Consider the following 15,677-nt stretch of genomic DNA (forward strand, 5'->3'; position numbering starts at 1 on the left):
TTCTTTGCTAATTCTTCAAATTACTTTACTTTTTTTCTTTTCTTGGAATATTTTTTATCCTTCATTCTTTTAACACACTACCCCCTGTTCCTGTCGTGTTCCAAGGGACCCCCTTTTTTAAAATGGACACCCAAAACTTAATTAAAAGTTACAAATCATACAGGTCTTACTTACATAAAAACAGATTATTGTTTATTATTATTATTATTATATTATTATTATTATTATCTATTATTATTATATATTATTATTATTTATTATATTATTATATTTGTTAGATTACCTTTCATTATATACAGTGGATAAGTGGGGAAACTACTTAATCACCTTGGTCCTAACCTCATAAAACTTAAAGTAAGGAATCCTTACGAATTATAGATGAAGGGTGAGTCCACGTAGTACTCATTAAATTAATTAACCTAGGGTTATAGAACCTCCATCTTGTCAACCTGAGTATTAGACCTCTCATCCAAGTTCAGAGGCCAAACACCAACTTGGATTTAGTTAAATTCTTAGGATACCTTCCTTAGATTTACGGCAATCTGATACGAATCGTGCTTGATTCTCGTCGTAAAACAAGTATTTATACCCAACCAATTAGATTAGAGTTATTGCTAAGTCTTAAGTGTTGGACATGGGACGTCTAAGCATTATGTCTTAGCGTGAGGGATTACAGGCAGAAGGTTATGGCTTCTCCTTTTGTCACAGGTTCTATCGATCACATTATGAACATTTCAAGAGAGAATTATTCTAAAGGCGTTCACATCTTAAGTTGGCTCGAATGTCTTTCCAAAAAAAGAAACATCTTTTTTTCAAAGAAATTACAAAAAAGTGAAACTGTTTTTTGAAAGCATTTATAAGGCTGGCCATCCTTCTTTTTTATAGTTTTTCGAAAAGGCATAATAGCAAGCAATATTCAAAAGCTCTCCTCTTTTTAATATAAAGAAGAAACCCTTTCATTAATTAAACAAACCACTTTACTGACGCCGGAACAAACATGTGACCAATGGGTGGAGGTATCAACTTCACCTCCTTTTTTCGTAACCAATCCATGGCATGTCGATGAATTAAGTAAACAATTTTTATTTAGCTATCTAAAAAAAAAAAAAAAAAAAAAAAAAAAAAAGGTTCTATTTACTTCTTTCTTCACTAATTTCTTGTGTCTCCTTTCATTTTTTCTTCTTCCTTTACATATTCTTAGGTATTTTTTCCTTGTGGTATTTATACGTTCCCGTTTATGTGTCTGTTTCGTGTGGGTATTTTAATTCTAAAAGTTTGTAAGATAAATGCAATGAGACCATAATTCTACAGCAAATCCAAGGTAAACTTCTACCTGTCACAAAAAGGGAAGATTCTGCCAACCTCTAGAGTTGGAAAATCAACAGGAACTCTCTAATTATTTACTAGTATCTAGTAGACGACTAGTTGGTAGACTAGAAGAAGATGATGAGGGAACATAATTAATTGTGTGAAATCAAAAATATTGTTCATTTCATACTCAACTCTCTTGTCCCACATCTACTGAAAGTACAAGCCAATTTGAAATTTTAATAATATTTTTGATTTTATTTTTTCAGTTAAGTACATTACCGGCGAAAAGAAAGAAGAAAGTATAGGAAATATTTAAGTCTTTATTAAGTTTTTTTTCTATATTTTTTTACAAGAGCAAATATTTGACTTCCAAATTGAAACAGGGAGAGGAGAAGAAGAAGGAGGAGGAGGAGGGGACATACATACATACAGGAAGAATAATGGAAATTCCCGGTAAATTTTCTGCTACTACTGCTGCTGCTCAAATCAAATCAATACCTTACTTTCCTATTATGATGTAAGTATGTAAATTTAAATGCGTTTAATAAATAAATTTTTATTGAAGAGTTTCCTGAAGGAGAGTGGGTTCTCACATGTGGGAGCTTGGGAGCTTTTCCATCCAACAAAATTATGCACTCTTCCTCTTCTTTGGATCTTGGGGAGTCTATATTGTAAAGAGTGAGTGAGTTTTGAACAGGAACTTCTCTTTTTAGTGAACTACTCAGTCAATGAGTCAGTTCCTGACTGCCTAATACCAATATGGAATAGGCCACAGGGAGTTGAATAGTGAGTTACATGTTTCAGGATCTGACTCATTGTCTGAGTAGTTCACTGAAAAGAGTAGTTCCTTTTCATAACTCACTCACTCTTTATACATAGGTACTAAGAGGCTATCCATTTCGTATGTTAAGTTTCATTGTTGCATTGCATTGATTGCCCAGAGGTAAAAGCTCTTTAGGCCTACTTTTTCTCATAAAACTTCTAATTTGCTTCAAAAACACAAGACATTCTCCCGTTTTCCTCTTTCCTTCCCACTGCTTTACGTCTGAGAGAGGTTTTTCTCCTGAAAAGGTCTTCCTACTCCTCCTACTCTTAAGGAGGGGGATTTCCTAAAAATTTCTTCGCAAACTTTGTCCACAATACACATCCAGCCAAAGTGAATTTGATTGTTAGTGCGGTTTTTTCGGCATCCAGGCAGGAGGGAGGCGTTTTTCCCAGCAATTTTCTCCGGCAATGTTCGACTGGGAAATTGTTTTGAGAGGTATGATAGGGGGGATTGTGTTTCCAATTATTGTGTCGTCATTTTCGCCAGTTTGGCCTCGAAATAGAACTTTTTCTCAACTTGAACTTGTTTCTAAATATTGGAAAAGTTTCCCTAGTTTTAATTTTGATCGATATATTCATTCGACGTTTATTGTACAGTTCAATTCCTAATCTGTTACTGTTGCTCTTAGAAAGTCTTCCCATCATTTCACCCACCTATAGCGTTCCATTGCTTGGTTCCGTCGTTATTTGCCCGATGACCCTTCTCAATCTGATGTTATTCTGAGGAAATCCTGAGGGAGGAGGGAGGATTAAATATTGGAAAAGTTTCCCTAGTTTTAATTTTGATCGATATATTCATTTGACGTTTATTGTACAGTTCAATTCCTATAATCTGTTACTGTTGCTCTTAGAAAGTCTTCCCATCATTTCACCCACCTATAGCGTTCCATTGCTCGGCTCCGTCGCTCTTTTGCCCGATGACCCTTCCCAATCTGATGTTATTCTGAGAAAATCCTGAGGGAGGAGGGCGGGACTTGGGTATTAAGTTTCCTTGAAAATTTCCCGATAATTATTAAGAAAGAAGATGAGGGGGAGATAAAGAACAACTTAAGGAGACGGAGCAGGACAAAGAGATGAATGGGAAGGACGAGGAGGAAGAATAAGAAGATGAAGAAGAAGGATGCAGAGACGGTGCCGAAGGGAGATGCAGAAGAAGGAAATGGAGAAAAAGAAGAAGTAGAGAAGAGAGCCGACATGAAAGATATGTAGGGAAAGGCGGGATAGACGGACATGAAAGAAGAGGAGGGAGTGGAGGGGAAAGAAGAGAAAAGGGAAGGAGGAAGGAGGCGATGGTGGAGGAACAGAGGAGAAGACGAAAGTGAATGATGAGAGAGTGGAGAAAAAACCTAAGGCGCTGGAGAAGGAAGAAAGGAAAGGGAGGTGAAAATGGAAGGGAAGGAGGTGAAAGGGGAAGAGGAAGAGGAGGACAAGGATGTGGTGGAGAAGAAGAGGAAGAGGTAGCTCGGCGTGTCCGGTGGAAAAGATAAAGATTCAAGATGTCAAGTGAGGTAAGGAGGTGAAGGTAAAAGTTTGTACCGATATCAGCAAAGTCAGGCGAGGAACTAAGGAGTCCTTATTTACAAACTTATAAGGTGTCACATCACGTCACGTGAAGTCATGGGGAGTCGAAAAGATGTAGTTCAAAGTTTTCCCACATAATATTGTAGGTAATCTCGTTCATGATTCACGTGACGTGAAAGTAGTGTGACTGTCCTGAACGAAATTACCTACAATGTTATGGGAAAACATTGAACTACCAACATCTTTCTGACTTCTCATGACTTCACGTGACGTGATCTGATGGTAGTGTGTTTCTACCTTTAAAGTCGTCCACATTAGGAGCCTGAAAATGAGCTAAGATTTTAGGATGTTCAGAACATAAGAAACTACTGTTTCAAAAGTGAGAGAAAGAGAGGAGGGGGAGAGAGGGAGAGGGAGAGAGGGAGACTGAAACTTTTCACAACTAATCGGAAATGTAATCCATCATCCACGTCTCTCTCTCTCTATCTTCTGTCTTTATCAGAGGAAAAGTTTTGGGCCTCTAGCAACACCTTGTTTTTTTATTAGAATGAGATAAACAACATTTCTGTCCTCCCCTCCTCTCTCTCTCTCTCTCTCACATTATCTTTAGTTTACCGTTGAAACAATGTAAACTACAAAATTTAAAGCCCAAAAATAGAAAGCGCCGTGAACAAACTCCAATCTTCGCTCTTTTCAAAACTACTATCGCTCTTAGCTCTCAGCAGAAGAGCGTCTATAAAATTTTCACACAAACCTGATTTCCCACCATCATCCAATAAGTATCCAATAATAACACAAAATTCAATATAAATAACTGCCCTTAATGTGAACGCTCCACTCCATTGAATAAACAAGAAACCAGGTACAATATCAAACATTTTTTTTTTAAATTTTTCTTTATTTTATTTTTTTTTTTTCAAAAGAGCTTTTTTTTAAGAGGTTTGACAGAGGGAACTGTAACTGCTATGGTCTTATCGTCCCGAAATCGAAGAGAACTGAGAGAGGTTTTTCTCCTGAAAAGGCCTTCCTCCTCCTCCTCCTCCTCTTAAGGAGGGGGATTTCCTAAAAATTTCTTCGCAAACTTTGTCCACAATACACATCCAGCCAAAGTGAATTTGATTGTTAGTGCGGTTTTTTCGGCATCCAGGCAGGAGGGAGGCGTTTTTCCCAGCAATTTTCTCCGGCAATGTTCGACTGGGAAATTGTTTTGAGAGGTATGATAGGGGGGATTGTGTTTCCAATTATTGTGTCGTCATTTTCGCCAGTTTGGCCTCGAAATAGAACTTTTTCTCAACTTGAACTTGTTTTTAAATATTGGAAAAGTTTCCCTAGTTTTAATTTTGATCGATATATTCATTTGACGTTTATTGTACAGTTCAATTCCTATAATCTGTTACTGTTGCTCTTAGAAAGTCTTCCCATCATTTCACCCACCTATAGCGTTCCATTGCTCGGCTCCGTCGCTCTTTTGCCCGATGACCCTTCCCAATCTGATGTTATTCTGAGAAAATCCTGAGGGAGGAGGGCGGGACTTGGGTATTAAGTTTCCTTGAAAATTTCCCGATAATTATCAAGAAAGAAGAGGAGGGGGAGATAAAGTACAACTTAAGGAGACGGAGCAGGACAGAGAGATAAATGGGAAGGACGAGGAGGAAGAATAAGAAGATGAAGAAGAAGGATGCAGAGACGGTGCCGAAGGGAGATGCAGAAGAAGGAAATGGAGAAAAAGAAGAAGTAGAGAAGAGAGACGACATGAAAGATATGGAGGGAAAGGCGGGATAGACGGACATGAAAGAAGAGGAGGGAGTGGAAAAGCCTTACTTAAAAGAGAGAGAGAAAAAATTGCTGACCATAATGAATGGGAAAAGGGTAGGTATTTGAATATAGGGGACTCCTTCTCAGGAGGTTTTAATGAGAAAAGGATCTCCATTATTCATTCTCTTTCACATAGTGCCTAATCATTGCCACCACAACTTATTTCCAACACTTGGAATAAGAAAGGTTGAGCGTGGTTGATATCTGGATGGAAAAACTCCCACTCTGACATAACCCGTGCTGGTGCAAAATAGGGTTATACACCTCAGCTTGGACGCGTAAAGACAATAGAACTTGGCCTGAAACAATGACGTTGGCTAAGATTCTGAAGCTGCTTCGAAAATTCGTAGATCTCCTAGGTCAAAAGTTGAAGGACAAAATGAAAGTACAACACGTGAAGCAAGAACAAAGTCATGGTCACGACTCACAGTCAACAGTCACAAACTAAGCGCCTTTGGCCGATCAGTCACCTGGCCATTTATAATATGCCCCTTGGTTTAACACCTCTCGAGTTCTGTCAGTTACTCTAATACCTTTGAACAAAAACTTATGACACTTGGATAGTAATAAATCTCCAACACACTGAAATAAATTCTTCACTTCTGACATCCTCGCCAAACTTCCCAACATTCTCGGCTTGGAGGTAAGAAACCGAGATACAAAGGGGAAAAGTAGAAAGAGGGAAAGGGGGAAAAAAAAACTAAAAACTTTCAAAAGCATAAAGGAGAAATCCGTAGAAAGGAAACCGGAGGGAAGAAAAAAAGTAGAAATATTGTGCGAAAGAATAAGGGAGAGAGCCAAGACGAAAAGGAACTACCTACCAAGATGGAAAGTATAATAGAAAGTAAACATTCTCATGTGTGGCGAAACACACAATAAGAAAGTAACCTAAGTGGAAACAAATATGATAAATTGCTCATGTTAACAAGAAGTGAGAAGACTCGAGACCGGAAAAGATGTAGAAGAAGTAGCGGAGAAGAAAGAAGATTTCTTGAAAGTGAATGAAAAAGAGTGTAATGAAAGTCAAAGTATATGAACAGAGATACTCAGAATCTGGGAAAACAATTGAATGAAACATGCTATGAAATAGTAAGTTGATGCCATTCAAGGAAAAGTAATCATCACAGACGAAAAATTGAAAGAAAAAAAAATAATAAATGAAAATATAATCAGGAAGAAAGAAAGAAAGAAAGAAACAATATTTAAATACACACCAAAAAGTGGGAAGGTTTTCATGGAGATTGACAATAATGACAGTACAGCTACAAACAATAATAAAGCGTACGTCCCTGCAGCAATCAGCAAGTTAGAGCATTATAAACCTCTGTGCGAGGTAATAACAACAGCAAGGAGTGTCCTCAAAAAATGATGATGAGCAGTAAGCTGTGTCTTGTTTAATAATAATCAAAGCTGTAAAACAACAGGAGTCAAGGCGTGTGGCGAAAGAGATAAAGTTGTACAGTACACGGAGGAGTACACAATCACATCAAGAATGGAATAAGTTTATCAAGACTGATGGAGAAATCAGCATCAACAAAGGACGTCTAGTAAAATAAACAAATTTATTAAATCAAATTTAGAGATTCACAACAGGCGAGAACGAAAGACAAAATCTCGAAATTCAGGCCATCGGAATAGAAAACAATTATTTAAAAAATAAAATGCTGAGATTGCATTTTTACTTCGATCAAAAAATGTCTAGATTCCAAATATGAATCTCTGTCAAAACTCACAGTAGTCGCAAAACCCAAATATAACAAACTTGTTGCCAAGGTTTCTGCCAATTCTACAAGACAAACATCACCTTCAAGTCCTTGCACGAAACAGGAATTTTTGAAAGCTTTCTTCCAGCATCCTCCGAATACTCCAACAGTTGCAGCTGAGCATCATACACACAACCACCACGTGTGTTCCAAACAACACACTCCACAACACAACCTCACATACTATAAATCATAAATCAAAAAAACGTAGCAAATATAAACAAAAGAAACACGGTAGGAGGCAAAGATGGAGGGGAATAGTCAAAAGAAAGCAGCGAAAAAAAGATATCCAATGTACAAAGTTAATCTACATAGATTATAAAGTTTTACAAAGGTGGGAAAGAGAGGGGACGTACTACCCACGTCTTTGGACAATTTTTCATTAACCCTTTAAGAAACATTCATACACACGACGGATTTTTTTGATGTATTTTCTGGATGTTGTAGCTGTAGCCTCAACCTCAATTTAGGCAATTTTTATACATACTCGTAAAAATACGAGTATTACAACCGATCTCAGTTCTCAGTATTGTAGTAGTTTATGGAGTAGTTTATTGTAGTAGTTTAGTATGGATAATTTCGGGTCTAGATTCCTGGTTCAAGTTCAAGTCATAACTGGCATTTATGACCCGCAAAACTGCAGCTTTAGGGCCAAAAGGTTAGGGCAGTGAGTAAAACGATTTTGATTTAATACACCACCCACGTTAAGTTCCACAAGAGAGTCATTGGACATTCGATAACCAATCTCAGAATAGGAAACACGGTCAAGGGTTAATAAAAATTGAAGAAAAAAAAACTTCCCAGATTTTTTATTATTATTATCATTATTATTTTTTTTTTTTTTTTTGACAAATTAAAGAAAAAAAAATCTAGGGGTGAGGGAACTATAAAGGTCTTTAATTTTATTACGAGTTTCTGCTACTCCTTCTGCCTTTTATTTTTTATTAAATTACGGTTTTTTTATATTTCCAATATTTTTTTATTGGTACTTTTTTTCTTGTATAATTTATAACCTAAATTTTATTATTTTCATATTTTTTTTATTCGGTTGCCCTTCTTTTTGCCTCTCTAAATCTGATTACCTTAATTATTTTCCTTTTCATCTGTGGATAAAATTGGGGGTGGGAGAACTTTTTTTCTTATTTAAAATGAAAATCCATTTTCTATACCTATTCTAGATTTTTAGAATCTAGGATTTTGGGAATCAATTTAAACCAAGATCGCCTCGAAGATCCTTGTGAAGTTTCAAGTATCTAGAAATCTAGAGAAACTTTGGGTATTTCCTTTTTCCCACAAGGGAGGCGTAATAAATTTGCCTTTGATTATAATTTCTGCAAATCTTGCATCCTATACTCACATCTAAAATTAAAAACCATAAAGACATAATAAAAACTGAAACAAATTTAATTTCATCCGAAAATTCCGATAAGTCCATCCAATTTTCCTCCCTGTCAAAAGAGAAATCTACAAATCATTTGCGAGCCATTTCGACAGTCAGAAGAATCATAATTGTCCTCCACGGTCACATTAATATAACGCAAGTTTTAACATACTTACTCATAGTTACAACATCAATGAAACTCATGAAATATGAAAAAATTACAACGAACACATAAAACAAAACCAGAGAACATCTCCCTGCAAATGAAATAGCGATGAGCTTTCAGCAAGAAACATGATTTAAAATATGGAAACTCATGAAATATGAAAAAATAACAGCGAACACATAAAACAAAACCAGAGAACATCTCCCTGCAAATGAAATAGCGATGAGCTTTCAGCAAGAAACATGATTTAAAATATATTATGCAAGGGAACTTTGATGATGATGACTTGACGACTTTTTAGTGTAAATATGATGATTGTATTAGAGAGGTTGACAATTGTTTGCAGTTTGGGGATTTTGTTTGGAGGGTGTGAATGATAGCACATTGCTCAAAAGCTGTGTCTACAGCCACACATCACACATAATAGTCCACATAGTCGCCCGCTGTTGATCGATGTCGACTGAACCGTCCACACTGCCTCGACAACATAGATTGACCTCGTCATCTCGTCAATCAACATTGATCGACAACTGTCGATTGTGTACACGCAGCTCAAAAGTTCATATCGGAGGATTTTATTATTATTATTTTAATTGGCCATTTCATTTTCTACTAGTAGCCGATACAATCTGAGCAACTGCAGGATCGGCAAACCAGACCAATAAACTCAATACCAGTTTTATCCAAACCCAACACCAGATGCTGTCCTTCACAGAAGAACAAAACTCCAAAGCTCCCCAGGAGAAATGAGAAAGCACAATCACAAACCTCTTATACGTATACAATTACAAATAAACTCCCTCCCCTCTCTCCCCCGCATTCCTCCGTCTCTTTCTCAATAAAACAATTTGGAACCGTTTAATAGTCCACATAGTCGCCCGCTGTTGATCAATGTCGACTGAACCGTCCACACTGCCTCGACAACATAGATTGATCTCGTCATCTCGTCAATCGACATTGATCGACTACTGTCGATTGTGTACACAGCTTAAAAGTTCATATCGGAGGATTTTATTATTATTATCGTTCTTATAATATAAGATTATAATTGGCCATTTCATTTTCTACTAGTAGCCGATACAATCTGAGCAACTGCAGGATCGGCAAACTAGACCAATAAACTCAATACCAGTTTTATCCAAACCCAACACCAGATGCTGTCCTTCACAGAACAACAAAACTCCAAAGCTCCCCAGGAGAAATGAGAAAGCACAATCACAAACCTCCTATACGTATACAATTACAAATAAACTCCCTCCCCTCTCTCCCCCGCATTCCTCCGTCTCTTTCTCAATAAAACAATTTGGAACCGTTTTCCGAAGGTAATATCAGATTTCGCCTCGACACTTCATACACACAATTACAAGGCAAAGTAATTCCCATAATTAAACAATGGGACCCGGGGGACATTTTAAATAATATTTCCCAACGCGGTGTATAGATATCCCCATTTCATCCCCCCTTGAATTACATTTACGAAATACGAACGAGTTTACCACTTTTTTTTTTATCACCGAGATTTTTTTTTTTAATCCTAATATTGTTTTTTCCCCTGATTACTTTTTTTATACTTTTTAATAACGTCGAAACCGCTGCAGTTTACTTTCTGTTTAAAATGACTTCGCGCCTCATGATGTGGTTTGATTACTGTTACGAGTCCAGACAATTTAGTTGTTTGGTGGTTGGAGGACTGGTGGGTGTTTATTGCTGGTTGCTAACCACCGATTTGAGCTCGATTTTGGTGGCATCTCGGTCGGTGCATCTACAGTTCACTGAAGTCGATTGACATCGATATAGAGTAGTTGAGATCAAAAGATGTTGGCTTGCCTTCCGGCGCTAGGTCGTTCGTTCTTGGAACGGCTTTCTTCTTTCTCCGCCCAGGGCGAACTTTATGGTAAACAGATAAGGTGCGTTCTCGGAAAGGCTTGACTATCTCCTATCCTTGTCCTCCTTCTCTCTTCGATTTCCTGACGATAAGACCTCGGTTGTTCCCTCTATCAAACCTCAGCGCCTGTCCAATTGTTCATAGTGTAGACACTGCTAACGCCTCGTAACTTGTTTGCTCTTCCTGGATTGACTCAAAGGATTTCCCAATGAAACCACGAAAGATATGATTAGAAAGCGCATCAAGCTCGTAAGCCAAAAACGTCTGAATTTCCACAAAAAAAGTTATAATATAAAAAGATTCTTTGGAAACGAGGAAAGATTGGTTGGGTGGAAAAGCTCAGCAGAGAAAGAAAGAGTAGACATTTCGCCAACTGCAACCGAGTGTTCATCAGGAAAGTGGTTGTGTAAAAAGAAATCTGACAAAGTCACTTAAGTGACACACAGGAGCGCTCAAGAAAGAGGAGGAAGAGGATGGGAAGAAGAAGGAGGAGGAAGAAGAGGAGGAGGAGTATGAAAAATAATGGTGCAGAACGAAGCAAAGTATCTCCCAGAGAGGGCGGCTTTTAACAGTTTGGACTTTGAACCTCTTAGGGATGGCGGAGGTTTTGGTTGGCATTGAGCACAAGAGATCATGTGTAAAGTAACAAGAAGCGGTGAAACAGGGAGGGACCTGACAGAAACTGAGAACAAACGAGGATGATGAGGAGAAAAAGAGGAAGAAGAAAATCCCCAACTAACGTTAGAAACTCAGTTAGACAGTCTTCTGAACCAATTCTCAGCTCTCATCGAGTTTACCACTTTTTTTTATCACCGAGATTTTTTTTTTAATCCTAATATTGTTTTTTTCCCCTGATTACTTTTTTTATACTTTTTAATAACGTCGAAACCGCTGCAGTTTACTTTCTGTTTCAAATGACTTCGCGCCTCATGATGTGGTTTGATTACTGTTACGAGTCGAGACAATTTAGTTGTTTTGTGGTTGGAGGACTGGTGGGTGTTTATTTGCTGGTTGCTGACCACCGATTTGAGCTCGATTTTGGTGGCATCTCGGACGGTGCATCTACAGTTGAATGAAGTCGATTGACATCGATATAGAGTAGTTGAGATCAAAAGATGTTGGTCTGCCTTCCGGCGCTAGGTCGTTCGTTCTTGTAACGGCTTTCTTCTTTCTCCGCCCAGGGCAAACATTATGGTAAACAGATAAGGTGCGTTCTCGGAAAGGCTTGGCTATCCTATCCTTGTCCTCTTTCTCTCTTCGCTTTCAGGACGATAAGACCTCCGTTGTTCCCTCTATCAAACCTCAGCGCCTGTCCAATTGTCCATAGTGTAGACACTGCTAACGCCTCGTAACTTGTTTGCTCTTCCTGGATTGACTCAGAAGATTTCCCAATGAAACCACAAAAAATATGATTAGAAAGCGCATCAAGCTCGTAAGCCAAAAACGTCTGAATTTCCACAAAAAAAGTTATAATATAAAAAGATTCTTTGGAAAATAATTAGAAAAAGCTGATGCGTATATTTATGGCAGGCAAAAAAAAGCAACTCTTCACACAAATTAAATGAAAGGAGAGAGAAAAAGCAACCAGGAAGGAAATGGTGAAAAAGTGAAATTACCAGATGGTAAAAAAAAAAAAAAAGAAGAAGAAACAGAAGGCTTAATAAGGAAGGGGGAAAAGAAGAAAGGGAAGGTTTGGATTTTGGTAGAAAGGATAAAGTATTAGGAGTAGGAATAATAGGGAAAGGATAGACATAGAGAGACGAAAGGAGAAGGGTAGAAAGTGTAGAGAGACGAAAGAAAAAGGGTAGAAAAGACAAAAGGAGAAGGGTAAGAAGGGTAGAGGGACGAAAGAAGAAGGGTAACAAGAGTATAGAGACGAAAGGAGAAGGGTAACAAGAGTAGAGAGACGAAAGGAGAAGGGTAACAAGAGTAGAGAGACGAAAGAAAAAGGGTAGAAAAGACAAAAGGAGAAGGGTAAGAAGGGTAGAGGGACGAAAGAAGAAGGGTAACAAGAGTATAGAGACGAAAGGAGAAGGGTAACAAGAGTAGAGAGACGAAAGGAGAAGGGTAACAAGAGTAGAAGGTAGAGGGACAAAAGGAGAAGGGTAAGAAGAGTATAGAGACGAAAGAAGAAGGGTAACAAGAGTATAGAGACGAAAAGAGAAGGGTAACAAGAGTAGAGAGACGAAAGGAGAAGGGTAACAAGAGTAGAGAGACGAAAGGAGAAGGGTAGAGAGATACAAGAAAAGGTAGAGGAGGACTGAAACTTAGGTACATTGTAATCTATCAAAACCTCATCTTTTTCCCACCAAACACCCCTTTGCCTTCTCATATCAAGTGTGGTGGAAGTCTTCCTATTTGCAGAGGTCAGGAATGGCGTTAGGCTTTGATACGTGGGCAGAATTAGAAAGTGAATGAAGTGAGTCATCCCACAATAAAGGTATGTAAGAGTTCATATTGGCGTGCCAAAAATAGCACCTCGCCTTTTTCTTTGGAATTTCAACGTTACTGTATATAACTGCAAAGGTTTTTGGTGACGGGTGATGTTAGGTTTTGACACGTGGGCAGAATTAGAAAGTGAATGAAGTGAGTCATCCCACAATAAAGGTATGTAAGATTCCACATTGGCGTGCCAAAAATAGCACCTCGCCTTTTTCTTTGGAATTTCAACGTTACTGTATATAACTGCAAAGGTTTTTGGTGACGGGTGATTTACTCTTCATTCGCCGATAACTTACCCGTCTACTCACAATAACCTCACGCAGCCTGAAAGAGGTTGTGGAAAAAGTTCCCCAGTATATCACGCGATTACCTTGATGGTCACTCATCTGAATACCAACCACGAGCAACATTGCTTAACTTTTGTTCCCTCAGTACCCAGAATGTTCCCTTAGTACCCAGAATGTTCCCTCAGTACCCAGAATGTTCCCACAGTACCCAGAATGTCCCCACAGTATCCAGAATGTTCCCGCAGTGCCCAAAATGTTCCCATAGTACCCAGAATGTTCCCTCAGTACCCAGAATGTTCCAAAAGTACCCAGAATGTTCCAAAAGTACCCAGAATGTCCCCACAGTACCCAGAATGTTCCCATAGTACCCAGAATCAAAGCAGACCCTGGACAGACTCCCTCCCTGATGATGGGCTTGAAAATGTGTCCACACTCTCGTCTCTTCCCCTTCCTCCTTAATTTCACCCCTCTCTCCCTCCCCTCCCTTCCCATTCTTCCTTAAGTCCATCTCTCCCTCCTAAGTCCTCTGTCCAGGGAAAAAAGTTTTCACTTTTTAGTTTTCCACTAAAAAAAGAAGAAGACACGAAGTCTTAATTCATTTTCAATGTACAAACATGGTTGCATTCAGTGGCGTAGCGTCCATGTAGGGCGTGTATGGCGGCCATACACTCAAAATTTACTCAAATACCCTTAAATATTGACTTTAGATATTTATGAAGAAGCATGTGCATGACTTATGTAGTAATGTGCATGGTGATTGAAATTAGTGCCCTACACGCCTTACACTTGACTTTAGACCACGCTACGCCACTGGTTGCATTCCCTTATTGGACAGCTCTTTTTGAATGACAAAAGGACTCCCCCTTTTCTCCCCCTCTCTGGAGTTTTTCTACGGTTTCCTGTCGTTTCTCCTGTCTTTTTTCCCTTTTTTGTGATTTTTGTCCCTTTTTCTGTCGTTCTTTTTGTTGAACACCTTCTCTTCGTCGTATTATGCCTTCTGTTGAATCTTTGTTTGCTATCAGGTTTTATTTCTGTGATAAAGTCTCTCATTTCTCGTTCTCCGGCTGATTCTTTTGCTTCGATCTCTTCTTATTTTACCGTTTCAACGGGGTTGGCTTTTGCGTTTGTCACCATATTCAGTAGTTTTTTCCCCAAAATTACCTAAGGAATTTGGGATTCGCTTAAGTCCTTTTTTTTTTAGTAGTTTTTTTCCCTAAAATTACCTAAGGAATTTGCGATTCGCATAAGTCCTTTTTTTTTTTTCAAGGTATAGTTAGTTTTTTATCTTTCTACCTCAACCCTCACTATTTGTTGGTTAGGCTGGCGATTCCAAGTATAGTGGGAAGTCACCACTGCAAAGTCTTAATTCATTTTCAATGTACAAACATGTTTGCATTCCCTTATTGGTCAGCTCTTTTTGAATGACAAAAGGACTCCCTTTTCTCCCCCTCTCTGGAGTTTTTCTACGGTTTCCTGCTCTTTTTCCTGTCTTTTTTCCCTTTTTTGCGATTTTTGTCCCTTTTTTTGTCGTTCTATTTGTTGAACACCTTCTTCATCGTATTATGCCTTCTGTTGAATCTTTGTTTGCTATCAGGTTTTATTTCTGTGATAAAGTCTCTCATTTCTCGTTCTCCAGCTGATTCTTTTGCTTCGATCTCTTCTTATTTTACCGTTTCAACGGGGTTGGCTTTTGCGTTTGTCACCATATTCAGTAGTTTTTTCCCCAAAATTACCTAAGGAATTTGCGATTCGCATAAGTCCTTTTTTTTTCAAAGTTATAGTTAGTTTTTTATCTTTCTACCTCAACCCTCACTATTTGTTGGTTAGGCTGGCGATTCCAAGTATAGTGGGAAGTCACCACTGCTCATAAGTCCTTTTTTTTTCAAGGAATAGTTAGTTTTTTTATCTTTCTACCTCAACCCTCACTATTTGTTGGTTAGGCTGGCGATTCCAAGTATAGTGGGAAGTCACCACTGCCGGTGAAAGGGATTCGCTTAAGTCCTTTTTTTTTTCAAGGAATAGTTAGTTTTTTATCTTTCTACCTCAACCCTCACTATTTGTTGGTTAGGCTGGCAATTCCAAGTATAGTGGGATGTCACCACTGCCGGTGAAAGATTCAACACACTTCATTCGGCTTTAGGGGAGACACCAGAATTTGAAATTTTAATTCATTATCACAAATTAATCCTGCTTTTCAATTGGGGCGTTACTTCATCACAGTAAAATCTCCCTGTTTTTGCCGGTGAAAGATTCAACACACTTCATTCGGCTTTAGGGGAGA

General features: G+C 38.3%; 1 protein-coding gene across 1 annotated transcript in view; it reads right to left on the reverse strand.

Annotated features, from left to right (window-relative positions):
* LOC103516557 (alkyldihydroxyacetonephosphate synthase, peroxisomal-like) overlaps positions 1–13,759 on the reverse strand; it is a gene marked incomplete at its 3' end in the record, with an annotated part of 15,565 nt that extends 1,806 nt beyond the window's left edge. The window contains exon 1 of the mRNA XM_008481530.1: positions 13,565–13,759. Coding sequence (XP_008479752.1) covers positions 13,565–13,759 — 195 coding nt within the window. The remainder of the gene's footprint in view (positions 1–13,564) is intronic.
* Positions 13,760–15,677: the final 1,918 nt, after the last annotated feature.

This window comes from Diaphorina citri, unplaced genomic scaffold, assembly GCF_000475195.1.
Source record: "Diaphorina citri unplaced genomic scaffold, Diaci psyllid genome assembly version 1.1 scaffold1598, whole genome shotgun sequence".
NCBI classification, from domain to species: Eukaryota; Metazoa; Arthropoda; class Insecta; order Hemiptera; family Psyllidae; genus Diaphorina; species Diaphorina citri.